This window comes from Gymnodraco acuticeps, unplaced genomic scaffold (genome assembly GCF_902827175.1).
Source record: "Gymnodraco acuticeps unplaced genomic scaffold, fGymAcu1.1, whole genome shotgun sequence".
NCBI lineage: Eukaryota > Metazoa > Chordata > Actinopteri > Perciformes > Bathydraconidae > Gymnodraco > Gymnodraco acuticeps.
Genome location: NW_022990939.1, coordinates 1,502,540 through 1,523,670, shown reverse-complemented (window position 1 = coordinate 1,523,670; position 21,131 = coordinate 1,502,540). Strand labels below are relative to the sequence as shown.

General features: G+C 40.9%; 2 protein-coding genes across 3 annotated transcripts in view; both read left to right on the top strand.

The window, feature by feature from the left end:
• The window catches only part of celsr1a (cadherin EGF LAG seven-pass G-type receptor 1a), a 79,780-nt gene extending 68,966 nt beyond the window's left edge, over window positions 1–10,814 (top strand). The window contains 11 exon segments of the mRNA XM_034234372.1: window positions 2,585–2,759; window positions 3,689–3,801; window positions 3,959–4,038; window positions 4,125–4,251; window positions 4,764–4,889; window positions 5,056–5,192; window positions 6,998–7,104; window positions 7,205–7,360; window positions 7,753–7,998; window positions 8,083–8,458; window positions 9,216–10,814. Coding sequence (XP_034090263.1) covers window positions 2,585–2,759; window positions 3,689–3,801; window positions 3,959–4,038; window positions 4,125–4,251; window positions 4,764–4,889; window positions 5,056–5,192; window positions 6,998–7,104; window positions 7,205–7,360; window positions 7,753–7,998; window positions 8,083–8,458; window positions 9,216–9,240 — 1,668 coding nt within the window. The 3' untranslated portion in view covers window positions 9,241–10,814.
• An 8,104-nt stretch (window positions 10,815–18,918) lies between these two features.
• Window positions 18,919–21,131, top strand: part of gramd4a (GRAM domain containing 4a) — a 55,778-nt gene continuing 53,565 nt past the window's right edge. The window contains exons 1-2 of one of the 2 annotated variants that reach the window (XM_034234350.1): window positions 18,921–19,207; window positions 20,185–20,669. In XM_034234350.1, the coding sequence (XP_034090241.1) occupies window positions 20,641–20,669 (29 nt within the window). In that variant the 5' untranslated portion in view covers window positions 18,921–19,207; window positions 20,185–20,640. Of the gene's footprint in view, window positions 19,208–20,184; window positions 20,670–21,131 lie in introns of both variants that reach the window. The other variant, XM_034234349.1, reaches the window with a different exon arrangement.

Genomic DNA, 21,131 nt, shown 5'->3' with positions numbered 1-21,131 from the left:
CTAGGATTAATGAACCAAGGCCTACCTGAGACCGTCTTTATTTGACAGATTATGAGTTTTGAGGCTTGGCTAATGACTGTAATAATAAGGAATGTGCTGGTAGCCAAAGCTATCTCCGAATATAACCCTCTATAGGTTACTTTTATTGAATTGACACTCGCAGCTGGTTGCTACCTTGTAACTATAAAGCTCTCTAATTAAAAACGTGTAATATCCTGATAAATCTAATAAGCTAATCACTAGCTGTAACCTAGTTTGGAGCTGGGTAGGTCATATGCAGTACAGGATCAAGAAGTGTGGGAATTCTTTGAAGTCTGCTGACACAGACATTTGGAGTCACACACACACACACACACACACACACACACACACACACACACACACACACACACACACACACACACACACACACACACACACACACACACACACACACACACACACACACACACACACCACACACATGCACACACACTTCGTAGTGTCAGTAGTGGAGACATGCTGTGACTGGTACCTGTCTCCAGAAGCCAGCTTCAGGGCGGTAGGCACTGGCGAAGGTTTCCCAAAACAACATCTTGGTTTTCACTTGATAAATCTTGTGCATGTCTGTGGTACAGAAAACATTATTAATCGGATAATTGACGGGAGATCCTGCTAATCTTAGAAGACATGAGGTTAGGAAACACTTGGCCTTGGGGAGACATAAGGAGATAATAAATAAATGGTTAGATGTACTTATTGTAAGTCACTTTCAATCGGCTTAGTCCATTAAGTGTAGTGATGTAGTGATGTGACAATCTTGCAGTGTCATAAATGCCATATGTTTAATCCATAATTTTCATAGTCTAATTAATTCAATTTTTGAATCATACCCAGGACCTTTGCCTTTTTTGGCAACCTGTCGGGGCTCTTTAATACAAGACATGTGAAAAACAACTAACTATGCTTAACCATAACCATCCTAAACAGTCATCATCAAAAGTCAATTGCCAATCATAACAGTAGAGAGGAGTCAGAAAACATGCTCAGTAATGTACCTATTAAAACAATATCTAGCTAACCTTTTAGCATCTCTTGTAGTAAAGTGTTCTTTCAAATGAATGTGTCAGCAATGAGTAGTCTTGCTAAACCAGATGTACGTAGTCTTGCTAAACCAGATGTACGTTTTGAGTCCAATGGTCTCTGTGAAAATCCAGTAAACCCAGGTTGCATAGACCGATGCTGCTATAGCAATGCCTTTATCGCCATAATAGCTCAAACAAAGACATTAATCTTAAGCAAATAAGCCCAGTAAAAGCCCAACAAACTAGGAAAGTAGATAAGGAGTGGGTCAGTAAGTTTGTGCAGAAACGTACTGACTCACAGTGTTTTGACTGCGATGAGGGGGACTCAATCTCTGACTGACAACACGCTCGCTGCGTCACCTGCAACCAGAAGCCAAGTCTGCACACATAAAAAAAAGAAAGAGAGAGAGAACACACATTTGTTTTTTCCATCTCTGTTAATTCATAAGTGTACGTGGAGTCCTCTATCTTGTGCTTAGGTGTGTGTGTGTGTGTGTGTGTGTGTGTGTGTGTGTGTGTGTGTGTGTGTGTGTGTGTGTGTGTGTGTGTGTGTGTGTCTCAACTGTGGAATGCTGTCAGTGTGTGCCCAGGGCCATCTGCAGCATGATTTATAACCCTGTCAAAGCAGTCTCTTTCTTACTGTCTCTGATCTCTGCAGCAATACACAGCTACACTAAAATACAGTTCCAACTGCTGGGACATTCCCTGACACACTGCATTCTTCCAGTGCAGCAACAGACCTGGAAATAGGGAGGGAAGGGGATAAAAGAGTGTGGAGATAGATTACATCCACCTGTTTTATTTAAAGACATTAATCATTGAAAAAAAGAAGAGGTATGCTAGCAGCTATAGGGCTGCAAATATTGCTGATTTAAATCAAAATGTGTCAAAAATCCCCATTGAAATTAGCTGGAGCCTGATGAGACATATACAATAAACATATTTATTTAAATTGGCAATATTATGCTAATTGTTAGGCTCATATTTGTGTTTTGGCCACTTCTGTGACATGTTTATGTGTATTAATATTCAAAAAGCTCTTTATTTATCTTTATTACCTCTTTTCACCCTCTGTCTGAAACCAGAGCCCAGTCTGCTCTGATTGGTTAGCTGGTTAGCTCTGTTGTGATTGGTCAACCAACTTATAGATGTCCCGCCCCTGAGCCTATCATGATTGTACAATGTATTAGAGCGCTAGCCAATAGAAGCGGAAATGTTTCATAGTTGAAACAAGATGACATTTAAAAGGCTTGAACTTTCGGTTTATAGGGGCATTTTTTCCAATAAATAATTATTGAAATATACACTAACAAAAGCATCGGCTAACAGAAAATACATTGCATTAAAAGCACTTCAAAAATGAAATTACTGGATGTTATAGAAAGGGAAATCAGGGATGACAATAAGACAAAAGCTGCTTTTAATACATCTCTTATCTGGTTCCCTTACAATGTACACTCATACTTTGTCTTCTCTTCCTCCTCCCCTTTCTCTCTGTCTTTGATCTGATCTCCCCCCAGTTTGTGTGCACGGTGATAGCCATCCTCCTCCACTACTTCTACATGTGCACCTTCGCCTGGATGTTCGTGGAGGGGCTGCACATCTACCGCATGCTGACAGAGCTGCGGAACATCAACCACGGCCACATGAGGTTCTACTACGCCATGGGCTGGGGCATACCGGCTATTATCACTGGTGAGAGAGAGACACACACACACACACACACACACACACACACACACACACACACACACACACACACACACACACACACACACACACACACACACACACACACACACACACAAGGCAGGATTCTTTCGTGCTGTGACTTGTATGTCCTGAAGAGGCTGTGATCCTCGTGGGAAAATGATTGAACGGGGAGGAAAGATTTGGATGTTCACAATATGTTAAATGAACACAAAACAGTAGCATGAATTACGTGGATAAAATAAACATCCAATTGTGGATGAAAAGCGTGTGCTGGGAATTTAATCTCAACATGCCACATAAATCTTCTTTCACTCTATCATCCCGTCTTGAAATAAAGGGAAGATTTTAAATCATCTAGTATCGGCAATTAGTTGCACTCTTTCAAGCCTGCCATGTTTGTATAACCCTTTGATGCATGTTAAGATTAGAGTAATATATTAAAAGGTGTGCGTTGTGCTGACATGTTTTGGCAGTAGTAGATTCCAGGGAAAGATTATTGGAATTTGAGACATGGTGTGAGAGACATATAGATTTTTAAAGGAAGACGTACAGAGATCCATAAATAGAAACAGATGATGATAACAAATGATAAATGCCAGTAATAAGTAATCAAGATGATAGAGAATACTGAACAAAAAGAATAGAAGAATAGAATAGTTCAATGTCATTATACATGTACAATGAGATAAATGCTTCTCCCTTTCAAGGGTGCCATCAAAACAAAAACAAAACATCACAACATAAGACAACAAAATACACGCAGCATACATACTTAGAGGAGGAGAATGTTGGTAGCACTACCTTAAAAACTGCAGGTGAGGTAGAGAGAGAAGGAGAACCAGGGATAAAGAAGACTTTTTGTAATTAAAACAATTGTACAATTATTTAATTCTATTTGTGTGTGTCTTTAGGTTTGGCAGTAGGTCTTGACCCCCAGGGTTACGGGAACCCAGATTTCTGCTGGCTTTCCGTCCATGACACACTCATCTGGAGCTTCGCAGGACCCATCTTTGTAGTCGTCCTGGTATGTGCCTGAATTAAGATATTCCCCAAATGACTGGTTCTTGTGATTATCAAAAAACTGTAATGTAATCTGAACATGTAATGCTGTGGATTAAACCATATACGTTAAAAGTCTCAAATATCAAAATAAAATACCCCAACATATTTTATCTTCCTAGGTGAACATAGTGATCTTTATCCTGGCTGCGAAGGCTTCCTGTGGTCGCAGGCAGAAGGATGTGGAGAAGTCAGGAGCTATGTAAGTCACTTTCATATTTCTATATATGGGACAACATAGAAACATGGATATAAAGTGCTGATCCATGTGCATCTTTGCCTCCTCAGTCCTGCACTACGAATGGCCTTCCTCCTGCTGCTCTTCATCAGCGCCACCTGGATGCTCGGCCTCCTGGCGGTCAACAGCGACGTCATGACATTCCACTACCTGTTTGCCGTCTTCAGCTGCCTGCAGGTAGCACAGGTTCACCTAAACATATGTCATGATCATTATCAACAGCTGATGATGCAGTTACATACAATCACTCAGGATTAATCTTTGTCTTTGTGCAGTAACAATTCTACTGTGCAATACTTACATCACATTGGCAGTAATACTATTAAATACTACTATTTTGATATATCTTACTATTCGGCATTACCCATAGATCCCATTTTCAGCCTTGTCATCATGGCACTAGTTTCGATACATTCTAATTATATGTTTTTTTTAGTTTGTATCTTAATTTAATTTTTTTCTCCCAATGTATTATACAAATTATATTTGCTTATATTTTTTATTTATTAATTAATACATTATTATTTTTCTTTTTTTCTATTTACAATTTTTTTTGTGTTTTCATTAATTGTTTGAATGGGTAACTGTAACGAAACTTGATTTCTCCTCCTTTGGTTGAATAAAACATTTCTCAATCTGATTCTTACCCCCCAGTTTTTAAAACAATCTGTTTTGCTGTTTCTTCACAGGGGGTCTTCATCTTCTTCTTCCACATCATCTTCAACAGAGAGGTGAGGAGAAACCTCAAGAACATCTTCACAGGGAAGAAGAGCATTCAGGACGAATCCAGCACCACCAGGGCCTCTTTGCTCACAGTGAGTAGATTCTTATTATGTTAAAGGTGTAAAGGTATTTCTAGCGTTCAATGTCATTTTATGTGTAGTCTTTCATTTGAACTTTTTGGCTCCAAAAGATGTCTTATTTTTTTGTTTTCTGTCCTCTTTTTCCTCCCCTTCCATCCTCTTGCCCCTCCGTCCTCAGCGCTCTCTCAACTGCAACAACACGTACACAGAAGACGGCGCCCTGTACCGCTCGGGCATCGGAGAGTCCACCGTATCCCTGGACAGCACACTCAGGTCAGCCAAGAGCCGCAGCAGCTACCTGGCTTACACACTCAGGTACAATGCTCACTGACTGCATGGCTGCTTCTACTGCGTGAACTCTGTGTGACTGTTGGTCCTTTGCACTGTCTTTACCTCCTCCTCCCTGCATGTCGCAAACATACTAACACAACCCAAGCCCCTGATTTAATTTATATGAAGACACACATACAATTTGCAGATACACACACACCTTACTTTCTGCCTTATCCAAAGCTAAGATAATATTTTTGAATTATCTTTTTTCTTTCTTTTCTTCTGCAAATTCATGCCGTATGAATTTTACTGTAGAGAAACTGCTTGCATGAGAGAGGAAGCTGAGATTTGCCAGCATGGCACGGGGCTTTGTTGCAAAACCCAACACACATACAGGAAAATCACCATGAAAAATGTGCTTCCAAACCGCACCACATATACATACATGCTGTAACTTTGTTTTATGTCCTAAATGAAGCTGCCAACTCTGTTCATTTGACTTGGAACAGTGTTAAATGTAGGTTTTTTGATTTAAGGAGTAAAGAAATGTCTGTGTACAATAATTGCTTTTACAGTACAGTGAAAAATCGTGAAAACGTTTGCAATATCTCATGTTAATTGTATATAGCTTAAAAGCACTGAAACAGACCAAAACACACTGAAAACAGTTTTAAAAAGTGATTATTATAACCTCCTTTAAAGTAGGTTTTTGAGTTTTATTGCACGGCTGTTGTATCATTTATTTTGGTATATATTGTGTCCACTGCTCCATGCTAGCTCTTCACTAATATAAATCATATTGTTGAAAATAATCTATTGAGTTGAGAAGGTGTTTATTAGCATGGTTTAATTTGTTGAAGTGTTAGCATGTTGCACTTGAGCATGAGGACAAGTGTATTCCTGATTAATCTCTAAAAAAAGACATTGACATTTGAGAGATAGCCCTCCCAGGATGTATCATCTCAGGCTAATCTCACCTGCAGCCTTGTGTTTGCACGTCTCACAGACATGTTTCCATCGCAGTGAAGTGCTGTTACATATACCTTGTGTTTGGAGAAGAGTTATTCAGAACTGAGGTTAGGTCTGACTGTACGCCTCGTAAATCTGTCATCCGGGGTAACGCAAGCTCACACTGGGGGTCAACAAGAGCAGAAAACGCCGGAAGGGGGAAGCGTGCTGCCTGTACGAGAGGGGGGGGAGAGGGAAGAGCGGGAGACTGGGGGAATAAGGGGGATGGGACTGTACCTGTTATAGGGAGAATGTGATACAGACACACACTTCTTCCCTGCGGCTGTTGGCACGTCGCCAGCTGCTTCCAGAAGTTTCTCTCAGATCAGACGGGTCAGAGTCTTTAATGTTGTTTTTGCTCTCCAGCCAACATCCAAACCAAACCTGGAATATATTCAATTAGCTATGAGTATTGAATTACACACTATGTATGCATCTGTGGTTGATCAGAATCAGTGTTATTGCCAATTAGGTTTACACATACAGTACACTAAGGAATTAGCTTGGGTGTAAAATGATGCCTACAAAAAAAGAGACAATTTAAACCATTTAAAAACAAGTATAACATTTAAAATAAAACAAACTTACTCTGAGATTCAAAAACATTTACATTATACAGTAGATGGCTGTTTCTGTTGCATATCAATCACCCACTTTATTGGCAATTTTCATCTGTGTTGGAGCCCCTTAATGTTTTGTAATTATGTTTAAATGATTAGTCGTCTCGATTTGGGCTTCCAGCGACACTGTACTTCCCCTCTCTCTGCCTCCTCTTAATCTCCTCCTCTTCTTTCCCACTTTCCTCCCCTCTCTTTCTGTATCTGCCTTCATCCACACAGGGAGGAATCTGGTCAGAAGCCCAGTGTCTCTTCAGGAACAGCTAAAGGGTTAGCACACACAGATCTGGACGGACCTCTGTTCCACAGAAAGGGCACCAAGGGAGATGGTGGGTCATCATACCTCTTTTATCCAGTTACAGAATGAGGTCAAAGCGTCAATTTTATGAATAAAGGTTAATCTTTGACCTTCTCTTGTTGTCTCCGCAGACTCGGACTCAGACAGCGAACTGTCAGGCGACGAACACAGCTCCTCCTACGCCTCCTCCCACTCCTCCGACAGCGAGGAGGATGACATCAACGTCAAGCCCAAGTGGAACAACGAGAGGCAGCCCGTTCACAGCACGCCAAAAGGGGCGTGTCCTGGTGAGCCTCAACATGAGATAGAATGTCACTGAGGAAATATACTCAAGTTTTATGCTTGAGTACAAAATTAAGTCACGTTTATAGTATATAGGAAAACATTGTAATCCAAGCAATATTTATGTTTTCAGATGCACATTATGGACAAAATATATGAAGAATTTATAAAAGATGATGAATGCTATAAAACTCATCACAGTATATTTAGTAGTTTAAATTTGCACATAAATGCCACCGTAAAATAACCATATAGTAGTATAACACTGACTTGGGCCATTTTTTTTGCACTGCCAGGATTTGATGTTGAGTACAATTTCAAACCTTTGGCAACTGTCATTTTAGTAAATGTTGAGGCTGACAGGATTTTAGCTTTAACATTTCTGCTTTCCCATCAGTGGAATCAGTATCCAATCACGTGAAGCCTTACTGGCCGGCAGACGCCACCACAGCCAGTGACAGTGAGGACCCCGGGGCAAACAGGCTGAGGGTGGAGACCAAGGTGAACGTGGAGCTGCATCAGGAGAATAAGCTCAACCACACTGGGGAAAGAGAGAGGGAAACTCCTGCTGAGAACGCCAGGGACGCAGCGCCCGCTAGCACACCGCACGGCAACAGCAACCACCACCCGGAGCAGAGGAAAGGTAAGGTTACGTTTTTGTTTTTTTTAAATGGAGTTTAATTGGTTAATGTGATTTACTTTGTAATAACTCTTTGTCCTGTGTCAGGTATCTTAAAGAACAAGATCAGCTACCCTCCGCCGCTGACCGACAAGAACATGAAGAACCGTCTGAGGGAGAAGCTGAGCGACTACAACACCCCCACCATCACCTCCTCTCCCCCCAACAACAACCACACCTCTTCCCCGGCTCTCTCCTCCGTCAACATCATGACCCCCTCGTCCCGCCCGCCCTCGCTGGCCTCCAACGACGGCTCTCGCCCCGGGAACCACGACAACGGCACCATCATCAAGCCGCCCGTCGCCCCGCGGCCGCAGATCAGTGCCGGGCCCCCGCCCCCCGCCATCTACAAGGAGACCAACGGGGGGGTAGCAATGCACTTGAAGTCAGGGACGGTGAATGGAGACAACGAGTCTGACTCAGAGTGAGTAGCTCTCTGGAAAATGTTGGCATGTAACAATGACCTTTAGTTTTTTAGTAGAGCATATGAATGCTGCTTCCTCGTCATTTCATAATGTAATTTGAATCTCTTTTTAAAGGATTTAAAATCAATTTGATGCTATAAATGGTTTGAAAAGATTGTTGAATAACATCGGTTGAGCATTACATCAACTAAATCAATATGCATGTATCATAAAAGGATCCATAGTTAAAGGAATAGTTTGACATTCTAGAAAGTAAACTTTTTTTCTTTTTTGCTCAGAGTTAGATGAGAAGATTGGTAAAAACGTAGATACAGCCAGCAGCTAGTTAGCTTAGCTAATCCAAAACAGCTAGCTTGTTTGACTTATTTAGTATGGCATAAACAAATACATATTTTTTATTAAGTAAATAAGATATTATGTGTTAGTGAGTAAGCCTTAGAGGTGCTGACAGGTGGACTCTGTTAGCTTTAGCAAAAGCTATTCTGACTATTTAATTGTTTCCTGTTGGCTAACAAGCTGCTGCTGTTGCATCATTTTAGGCTTAAAGGTGGTAATGGGTTATTCTCGGCGAGAAAGCAAACTATCCTATTTAAAATGTCAAACTATTACTTCAATTATAGCATGAATGATATGACCATCCTGCTTGAATGCTGCATGATGACTTCCTGCATCCCTGCATTCATGTTTACCATGCATGTTCCTTTCCTTCCCTTCCCCGCATCACCCCGTCCCTCCCTCCATATCTCCTGCTAACAGTGGCAGTAACGAGACTTCGATCTGACCTGTTAGGAAAACCCAGACCAGCCTGCCCTTGTGAGAGGAGGAGCAAAGACCTGCTGGGAGAGGAGAGGAAAGAGCCAAGAGGATGGGAACAAAATAAAGGAAAAGTGAAGACGGACAGATGCTGAGAATTGGGTGAAAAGGGGGGAACGTTTTCTCCGTACCTGAATCCCTTCTCAAGTTCCCTCTCCCTGGAGAGCAGTATTAATTGAAGACTTTAACACTGCCCAAGGCAGGAAAGAAAGCAGAGATAATGAAAAGGTGTGAGAAATAATAAAGGGAATGATGGACTGTACAAAGAGAGGATGCTGTGGAGCCATGTGTGCCAAAACCACTGTCGGAGAATCAGAAGATGAAGCCCCAAAAGGATGTTCCTCCATGGTGATCATGTCGCCCGATCAATGGGCAAAGTTAGCAAAGGGCAGATAAATAATCACTACATGAACTAAGACTTAAATACATGCTGGTGCATTTGTAGTCCTAAAGGATTCTAAGGACTACAAGTCCCTTGAAATGTCAGAAACATTCGACGATGACACCAGACAGCGCTGTCACACACCAAGTGCTCTTTTTATTGTTTGTTTGTTTTTTTACTCAAATGAGGCTTTCATAGACTCTCAATGCCGTGCATTTAGACTGTAATTAACATGTAGATATTGTTTAAGGTGAAGAAGAAATGATCTATTTTGTATTTCAGCTGTAGCGAGGATACGTTTCTTTACTAAAAAATCATTTTGGGAAAGCTTTCCACTTGTGAAAATCACTCGATATGCTGGTTAAATCAACAGAGAATGTCCCTGAATTAAGGCCTTACACAAACAAACTGTATGCCACTTTCACAAAAACACACATTATGGATAGAAGGCGTTATGTTTGGAAGTGAAAGTGACCTAGAATGTACATGCACACAGTGGGCCTAAATGAACTAATTATGTAGAATTGAGAGGACTTCCCCCTCCTGTTGAAAAGTCAGCTTTTCATTTCGAGCACTATGAACCTGAAGCCTTCTTTTCCAGTGTCCATCCTGCCTGTTTGTTCACAGCAAAACACTCCTGGTTACCAAAAACATGACCTACAGTAGATGTGCACATTAGGGTTGGAGTCAGTTTCACTTTTAACTCACAAAAAATGAGGGTTAGGGTTATTTGATGGAATAAAAACATGGCATATGACTAGAATAAAAAAAATCTACTATATTACCCTTTTCAAACACTCGTTGATGGATTTCTTTTTTAAAATTCAGTTTTTTTAAGCCAAACATGACAGACAAAGTCAGATTTTCTCAATCTGAGTTCAAAGTGAAAATGATGCCAGCTCTATGTATTTCGATTCTAGTATTAGGCAACTTAAAGTCTTGTTTACCACCCACTGAATGCCTTTGTACCATACGTACAACCCCAGTGTTTATCCCTCCTGTAATCAGTTCTGTTGATACATGTTCTTGTTTTTTTTTTATAGATCCAAGACACTGGAAATGTTTTGTAACATAATGTATATTTATTTTTTATGGTTTCAAGACACTGGAAAGAAAACATGATTGACTGTAAAATTAAAGACCTGATGATGAATTTTTAACCGTATTGTGCAACCTATTGTCTGTTGCCGGAAGGAAGCTTGGCTGGTCGAAACATGAACACTACTCAAGGTATATGAGGTAACATCAACTTTTTGGATCCAAAAAGTGATGAGTAACAGAAAGTGTTACTGCTGAACACCCCATTGACATCACTGATAATTATTTGTTAACCATTCAACGACCTATCTCTATTGTCCAATTTGAATCAAATATAGAAATGTCTCCTTTCTAGCTCTATTACAAATACAATGATATTTAATGTACATCAGCTACTTTAATTCAGAAATGTAGTTTAAAGACCCCACAAACCTTGTTTTTATTTTTAACAGTGAGTGATTGGATCAAACTTAAACATATAATTCATTGTTTTAGATTTTCACAGGCGATTTTAAGTATTTGTGTTTATCTTATTGTTTGAAGTGGGAGAGGCTCAACTGGAAAATCATGATGTCATGTATGTGAAGCTGACCGTTGAGCGGCCCGACCAAGCAAGGAGGCAGAGGCAAAACTTCCCAAATACAACCCGGTGTGGCCATTTATTTCTCACGGGCACATGACTGTGGCCGTTTCTCAATCGCGAGGATGCTGGCTTGGTAGTCGCGTACTTCCAAGTCACTTCCTTCAGAAACGAAGCCAGTATACTTCCAAGCCACGGCTTCGGAAAACGAAGAAGAATGGAACAGACTAACAAGTGTGCCACTCTCTGACTGTTTCAAAATTAACTGTACCGAAAATAAATACCTCATAATGTCTATCTAATTATGAACTTGCTTTACTTTCACGGAACACATTTTTAGTGATAACAAAGTAACATATTTACCAACACATGTTCTACGCCACTACATACTTATATTTAAATGTGTGCTGCGTCGGTTCAGCCATTCTCCGCAAGGGTTTTTTTTTTTTTTTTTTTTTAAATTGGTCCGTGCGCATTGTGGGGATTTTAAGGACGCGAAGTCTACCCATGTGCAGCCTCGAAATTTCCCCCAAACCAAGGACGCTGCCTCGGTGGAATTCCAAGTATGCTGGAGATTGGAACAGTCCTTCGGCGGCACTCGATGACGTAGTATCCTTGAAATATTGGCTTGGAAGCCAGTATCCTCGAGATTGAGAAACGGTCACAGCCTCAATCTCGCTGTTCACGTGAGCACAGTCACCAGCCACAAGGATCTCACACACCAAACAAAACAGGACACACAGAGCCTAAAATACCCACACTAATTAACCCAACAAGACACAGATGAGAGGGGAGCAGACAACACAGGGCACCAGGTGCACACAATCAACAGCAACAGACAAGGGGAAAGGGAACATTTTCAAAATAAAAAACACATGTGCAATATACAAAGCCCGAAGCAGTCAGTCCACAGTGACGAAGCCATCTTCGTCACATTTCCTCTTTCCTCTCCCGCAAGAGAACAGTACCTTATTCCTGCGACACTTATTGATCTTGGTCATTTTGCTCTCCTCCATGTGTCTCCAGTCCACTCCGCCCGGTGTTTCTGCTTCCCCTTGTGCCGCATGGTTTCCTCAGAGGGGGGCGTGAAGTCGGAAGGAAGCTTCCCTTTCTTCCTCAACTCTTTCTCCCGCTCCTTCGCGATGGCCTCCGTCAGGTTCTCCACGTACGCCGCCTTCTCCGCCTGCAGCGTCTTCATCACCTGCTTCCAGTGGTGTAGTGGGGATTTTTTTACTGGGGGGGGACGCTATTTTAATTAGGTCATCCCAAACAATGCCACACAAGTGCGCAGCACGCGCGCAGTGCACTCACAAAACGGGCAGACAGGTCCACAGAAACGATCGGTATGCTTCCTACTTTAGTTACTGTACTACAAAAAGCAGACGGCGCTGCGCTCAACACACACAGACTCAAAACCATGGACACACTGGCACATAAGTTACATAAACAATTTATCCCGAATGGATGAACAAACTTTGCAGCCCAGTTTCCCAGCTTTGCAGTCTATCCACGGGTATTCCTCTTGTTTCCTCCGACACATCTCCTCTGCTCCGTCCATACCTCTGGGAAAGGTGAGCTTGAGCTAGCCAGGGGGACGTTGCTAGCGCAGCTAACGTTAACGTTAGTGCTAGCATTATCAACGTCTTTAGGCGGCTCTTCTGATGATGTAGTGCTAGTAGCAGCTTCACTTGTAGCTTCGGTGCTGCGAGCCTCTTTCTTCTTGTGAATTATATTCTTTTTAGAAAAGAAGTCAAGCAAAAAACGTTTGCCTGCCATTATAGAGCTTTTCCGTTAGCGTTCTTGAAGGAAAGAGCTGCCGCAAAATCGGCGGGCGGGGAGCTGGCCACGGGGTCACGAGCGTGATGACGAATCATGATTTTTTAAGGAAATCGTTTTTATTTTTTATTATAATTAGGCCTACTGTGAAATGTATTATGTTTGTCATTATTACAACAAATACACACTTGCAACTGATAAGACTGGCAATGATTTTATATTTATTAGACTATTGAAAAAAAGATCATGCTCGAAATAAGTGGGGGTACGGCGTCCAACGCCCACTACACCACTGCCTGCTTCTCCACCTGAGTCTGAGTGACTGACAGCGCCTCTGCATTAGCCTGAGCCCTTATCTCCTCCAGCTGTCGCTGCATGACACGCTCTCTCTCCCGACGGATCCCCTCGGCCATTTTCACCCGCACCTCTTCCGCTAGAAAAGCATTTCCTGGTCTTTAATTGTCTTCTCCTCTGCAAGTTTCTTCTCCTGCAGGCGTATCAGACGAGCCTCCTCCGCTAAGCGCATCTCCTCTTCCTTTATCAGCTTCTCCTCTTCCTCCCTCTGCAACCTGAGCTGCTCCTCTTTCTCTTCTATCAGGGAAACCTGTTCCTGTATCCGTGAAAACGGCTGCTCCATGTTCCTCAAACGGCACTCCTCCCGCTTGAATCTGGCTGTCTCATACTGTAGGAATGACTTCATCATCTCCCTCAGTTCCTCTATTGCTTTCACCTCCTCACTTGGTCAATCCCACTTCTGACACCAAATGTGAAGCTGACCGTTGAGCGGCCCGACCAAGCAAGGAGGCAGAGGCAAAACGTCCCAAATACCACCTGGCGTGGGCATTTATTACTCACGGGCACATGACACAGCCTCAATCTAGCTGTTCACGTGAGCATAGTCACCAGCCACAAGGATCTCACACACCAAACAAAACAGGAAACACAGAGCCTACACACACACACTAATTAACCCAACAAGACACAGGTGAGGGGGGAGGAGACAACACAGGGCACCAGGTGCACACAATCAACAGCAACAGACATGGGGAAAGGGAACACTTTTCAAAATAAAACACATGTGCAATATACAAAGCCCGAAGCCGTCAGTCCACAGTGACGAAGCCATCTTCGTCACAATGTACTTCGGTGCACCAATCAGAATTGATCAATATTTGAATCGTTACTGATGACAGTTGGGCTGTAGTGTGATTGGCTGAGTTTTTGACTTGACAAAAAATGATTATCAAGACCAATGTGCTTTAATGCTCTATGTATCAGGCAGAGTTCCCGTTAGCCGGTAATTACCGGACTACGACCGGTAAAATATGCAGAAGACCGGCAAATCTAAATCTCTCCGGTCAAAGTGTCCGTTCAAAATAATTTCCCCTTAGCAATACCACATCAGTTGCGCAACTTGCGCCACTTATGTGACAGACAAAAGAGTATGTGACAGACAAGAATAGTCCATTCTAATGTCTAACACTTAATGTGGAGAAAGAGATGTCCTGTAGGCCTATGGGTTGATTGTGCGTTGATCTGTTGGTAATGCCTCGGGGTTCCGGTGGGCATGTAAACAAAGGCATAATGCTGCGCTATAGCCTACTTTGTGGCCTCACCCAGTTGCATAGCGACACTTATTGTTTAGGTGTCTTTTAATAAGCAGGTAGTCATATCATTAGCTAGAACTAGCTGGATCTGATCGATATGGACATAAACGCGAGTGAAGTCTAATCTGACGGGAGAGAGAGATCAGCTGCTGCTGACGAGTCGACAATCAGCTCTGCATGATCACATGCAGCGGTGAGCAGAACAAAACACACACTTCAGGTTAGAATATCACACGTAGCTATTTTAATTACCTCTCAAACTACCTAAACTAGTTATAGATATGTTTAGTTTTACTGTCGGGTCACTCATTACTGGATCCGCGAGCTGCATGATACTGACGGGCTGTCAGGAGAGGGAGAGCGCTCCGTTTATTATTCCCGTGTTATTGTAAATTACTGTACACTTTTGAATAATGTAGTTAATCTACTATAATTAGTTTGTTTAATATCGAATCATATTAATTTGTTTTAAAGCACAATAAATAACAAAGAAGACCTTTGACCGGCACTTTTCTCATTTTGTCCGGAAGATTTAAACTTTAACGGACATGTTGACCGGCGAAAACATATTCTAACGGGAACTCTGGTATCAGGATAAAGTCCTATTTTTATATCAAGAGATAGGCTAATTAACATTGTGGATAAGATAGAAGGATGGAGGGAGACATAAATATATACGTTTGAAATAAATCCAACAGAGACGACTGATTTTAAACAGAGGTGCACCCTGAAGTGCAGTCTGTGTACGCTATGGAGACATTGTCCTTATAAGGTAATGTATTTCTTACTGTCTCATACTGTCCTGTGCCCAGTGATCCTGCTGACTTTCAGAAAGCAGTTTGGGTGTGTGGAAGTTGAACCTGAAACATCAAAAGCATGTGTTGGTTGGTGTGGGTGTATCTGTCTGAGTTACTGTTAATCCTCATAGAACAATGGTGGCAGTCGGTCTTAATAAATGTCCTTACTTTGATCCAAAACCTCACACACACATCAGCATTACTGAGTAACTTTTAGTGTGAGCTTTGTGCGCATACAAGTGTCTATAAATCACATTTAGTAGCCCCCATGCAGCCTAAAACTGAATGTATTTAAATGCATGCTATGGCTATTTGTATATCAATATGACCTTTTATATGCAAATAGTATTTAGCCCAAGCCAATTAGTTGTTATGTAGAAAGTGTTACAATCAACAAACTAACAAGCTTTTAACTACAATTATGAAAATCCTATCTTGGAATGCTTTTAAGTTATTCACATTAATAACTTTAACTTTAGAAATTGTTTGACATTTTGGGAAGTTGTTTTAGCATGAAAACTTGGAAAAGGAGGAAAACAGCAAGCAACTACAGGGAACTATGTGAAGACCAAGAGGCATCAAACATTACCCTTAGTTAAATCAACTTAAATGGCAAGTTTTTTTTCAAACACTTCTTTTTGCACATATTAAACAAACTAGATACAATGGTTTACTTAGTAAGCTTTACATGTAGCCTTTGGACAGAACAAGGCCACTGTAGCTGCTACCCCTGTTTAAAGTCTTTAAGCTAAGCTAAGCTAACCAGCTGCTGGCTAAAGCTTTAAGAAAGACTTGTATTTCCCAAAATGTCAAGTTTCTTACTGCTTTCACATTGGATACAATAATAACTGTAAGGGCCTACAGTTGCTTCAACAAAAGTTCCTTATTAAAATGGATTAGGTTTCTACATTGTGCTACTACACATATATTCCTTTAACCTTCCACTAAGATGCTATGTTGCTCTTTATCATTGACCATTCACTGCTAAACCCCACACTGAACTTTTCCATTGCATTATTTACATTTTTTCCACAGCTCAGCCCACTTTAAGACCTGCCACTTTGCTGCGGCATTCCAAGATAAGCCTGCTAGTCGCAGTCCTTAACTTTTATGATTGTGGGAATTTGTCTCTAGCCACATGTACTTGTGTTGGATCAAAGAGTTGGAGTAGAGGTAAATGGCTGCAGAAGTCAGAGAGCACCATAAATTCTCCTTTTGCTTAAACCGTTGACAGATGTAACCTAGTAACATCACTACAAGGTGTAGTACAAATAAGAAAGGTGTATCTCATGTCAATTATGTCGTTTTTGCAGCGTTAGATGCCATGTCAGGGCTTGGAAATGGCATCTATGCCAAGTCCATCACAACTACATACACCCTGGTGCCACTGGGTATTGCCAAGTCAATTATTGTCAGCTGGTAGAGTGAAAGGTAAGATGGGAGGGTCAGGTTTCACAAGCCTATTTGGTTTGTTGTTATGGTAACTGAAGCCAGACACCTCCTCAGGTGACATCAGGTACAATAATGAAGCATGGATCCGGAGCAGAGGGAGCCTTTTAAAGTATGAATGCTGGTCTTCACAATCATGACACATGTATGTGCATGTACAACAGCAACAACTCTTATAATTTGGAAAAAACAACCTTCAAATTGAAACTTGAGAAGTTGGTTGGTCTATCAGCGTGACCCTGTGCCCTCCTCTTTATCTCAGTCCTAACACAGCCAGGCAAACTAAATAATTCAGACCCATGAGAGCCATGGTTGGCACCCTAAATAAACTATTGTGCTAAATGAGATCACACAGGGGGAAGAGAAACACTGAGCCAATTGTGCCATCTACTGGTAAAGAATGGAAAGCCACATATAGACTTATTTTAGATGAGTGTGTTCTTGTACCTCTGTACTTGTGACCATAGGTATTAAAAGATGAGAGAAATCCCTTAAAGTGAGTTTATTCATTTTACAAACAAATAGCTGAATTCAAAAGCAACAAAATGCACAAATGTTAAATTGAATAATCAAGGAGGTTTTCCTTCTACAACCATATTTCTTCTGATATGATCAATACAATAAAAATCCATACTACAGTGTTGGGTAAGGGGATGTAATTGTGGTGAAAGTCATAGTTGGGATTAATTATAGGAATACGCAGCACTGACATACACCTTGGATCAGTATAGTGTCAAATGATAGGATGAGGTCAATAAAAGGTCCTCAGAAATATAGCAAATCAAACACTATGTCAAGTTATAGCATTACAAATGAGTACAATGTGGACAGTTCTGTCGAATAACTCAATCTACTGCATAAGAGAGGTAATAATAGAGCATGTTTCTATTAAAAAACATTTAAATAAGTCGTCTGGAATCATAGCTAATCATGTGTAAAAATAATAACCCGTCAGTGAATAATCCACCATCTTTTCCAAATGTGTTTTGCATCAGCAGCTCATACTCCATCCTCCCCCTCATCCCAACTGTTCTATAATTTACTCTGGATGCTCCGCCAGTTGCATAATACACACGTGATTGTGCAGCCCTCTAGAAAATACCGATTTGGGATTAAGGGGTTTATTACGGAGTTTCTAATTTAATGCCCGGGGGAGGATTTGGAAAATCTCTACAGTGGTACTTTTGCTGAAAGACATCAGAAGAAGGTTGCAAACAGAAACAAATCAATCCTATGTGTATGTAAATGTGGACATTTGTGAGTGTGTTGAGATTAGTTTAGGGGATTCCCATCTAGGCCTGTTGTTTGCTGCACAATCTCTGAAGATAAAAACCCTAAGTGATATCCCAAATAAGCTTATCGTTTTTACAGATAGAGATCCAATGATATGTTAATGCAAGCCTACAATGGAGTGCTTTTTAATTACGCAAGTCTACCAGGAAATGTAATCTGCGTTAATGTGAAATAAAAGCCAAGTAATCTAATATGGGTGCCTATAATACACGTTGGAGTTACTCTGTGCTTTGAATATCATCTGATCTGATGCAAAATACTTCTCTATTGGACATTTCTCAAGACTTTAGACATCTATTTTATGTTCTTTAAAGGTCTGCAGAATGTCTGAACTGTAGATGGAGAGTCTTCTCTGTCAGTGCCTCAGACATTTACCTAGGCAAATTTGTTCAGGCAAGCTAAATGTGAAATTTGGTCTTCAGTAAAAGCTAAAGCGACACAAACATGGAATTTTCATCTACAGAAGCTGCAACTGAGAGACGGTGAGACACAACTATGACTTTTTCTGACCTTTTTTAAATGTGAAAAAGGACTTGAACTTGGAAAGTCTGATCCACTTTTGTGCTTGAATTCTTATGTAGGCTGCTCACAGAAAGTGTGAGGAGAACTCGAAAGTGGCAACACGGTAGCCGAAGGACAATCAGGCCAAAGCTCTAGTGAGACTACACCGATTCTCATTGGCCTCATTGTTAGTCTGACTGCAGACATAGAGAGTTCTTGTGATTACTTCCCTCTAATCTACAGTCTCATCTCAGAGGTCAGAAGTCAGTTTACTCCTGTTTCTCTCTATATCTCACTTTCTACCCATTACGCTCTTCGGTCCTTCAAAACCCTCCTCTTCTGTGAGCATCAGATCCAAAATTAATTTGCACTATAAGTGCAGGGACGGGAGCATTGTCAAGACTGCTTCACAACTCAGAACCACAATTGCTCAAATAGAGGGATACATGGGAAAGCGATCACATGCCGAAGACAAGAAGAATCTCACAGACGGACAAAACAAACATGAGAAGGTTGGTGTTTCAAGACTGTCAAGTTTCTGGTTCTGAATTGTATTGTTTTGGATGTGTGGAAAATGTGCAAGAAAAATGCTGCTCAAGTTTACATTCATCTTTGATGAACTCACTTAAACTCATTGACCTCAGTAGGCTTCTCAAGCGAGCAAACCCAGAGCACCATGAAGAGAGAGGAATCCACCTTTAAACCTAATTAATTTGATGCATTTATTAAGACAAACATACATTGATTTGTATGTTAAGTTATGGTAATTGGTCATAGTAAGCGGTGAAAATGATTGCTATTGCAAAACATTAAATATCTTGTACAAAAAATAAACATTGGCCCTACATTATATAATATTATTATGTGATACAATTGTACAATATTTGAGGGGCATTCGGTCAGTGGGTTTTTATTCTGGGAACTTTGATGGTTTAGTGTAGCAACCGTTGGCAGTTTTTATAACATCCTTTAACAATCATTGTACTCTAACATCAGTTTATTTAGACCCAGTAGCCTACTTCCCCAAGAATTGTTGTCATGGAATGGACCTTGAAACATAAATTGCCAATATGTTAGTGAAAAGTAGCTAAACTTAATTTTACTGGTCTGTACTTTTCCTTTGATGTCTCCTTAAATTATTTATTTAATTTGGACAGAGAATGTTGATATATTTTAGTAAGAGCTTAGATATTTGTGTTAATAATATGTGAAAGATGTGAAAACCCACTTGGCAATAATAACTTATTATTATTCTGATATTAAAGAATAACTGAACAGAATATATTTAACTACGAATAATCCTAACAATTTGACATTTTAAATGTTTATTTACACCCATGAGGCATTTTAACAGAGTATATATTCAAACGAAACCCAGAGCACCATAATAATAAGAAAATAATATGAAGTCTTCTGTGTCACTTTGCACTATGCTTAATGACATTATACTGACGCCATTGTTTACCCACGTGTTTTTATAATGTAACAGTGTGAAAGTGGCAGCCACAGGGCGGTGGTAAGAGGCGGGTTTATCTCCTCTGTCTCCGAAGCATCTCTCCACGCTAACGGCCCCTTTAAGAAAGCAGCACCGAACACTGACGAAATTTCCTCGGCCCTGCTCCATGGCTCCCTGCCCGTTTCTGAGAAATCAACAAGAGACGAAGGCAGCAAGCTAGTATCTGTAAGCTCTGGGCAAACGGTGCTAGTCACGGCAGCTCTCTCCAGTCAGGAGGGGGACGCAACTGGTTATTTTCTTTCACAGTATTTCCCCTGCCAACACTCAGCAGGACACGACGTTTAGTCGGTGGACGGAGATACAAGCGGATATTATCGGGATGGATGGACCGAGTGAGCAGCTTTTCACCGTGGGACTGGCGCTAATATAGACGTCCTGAGCAGCAGGTGTACTGAAGGATAACACAGACTAAAGGCAATCTCAGTGTTCATGAAACTTTGCTACGATTTACGTGCTGGGTAAGAATATTTCGCTTATTTTCAAACGTTTAATGTAAGAAGAAATGTTGTTGTTTTATGTCAACCGCCTGTCTGACTGTTTTGTTGGGTCAGCCAATATGCGGATTATTTGGCTCTCATGTTGTGTATGTTTCAGATATGAGAAAATGTCCGACCATTTTAGGTTTTATTTAGACAGTTTTCTCTAGGCCTAACGTTAGCTGACTTCAAACTCTAGCGTTTAATTCAGTCGTTGAGTCCATTGCTAACAAATATAACGGTCACACATTTGAATTCAACAGTGCAGTTTGGCCTAGCTGACGTCAAACTGTACAATCTTTGGAGGGAGTCCTGAACATCACAGTCTAACGGTCGTCCCCTTTAAATCACATTTTAAATATAATATACTATTTATAAAACACGTGTTTTGCTGGTTTTTACTGGTTGTGTTTTTTGTTGGTTTTTCTTAGCTTTAAAAAACCG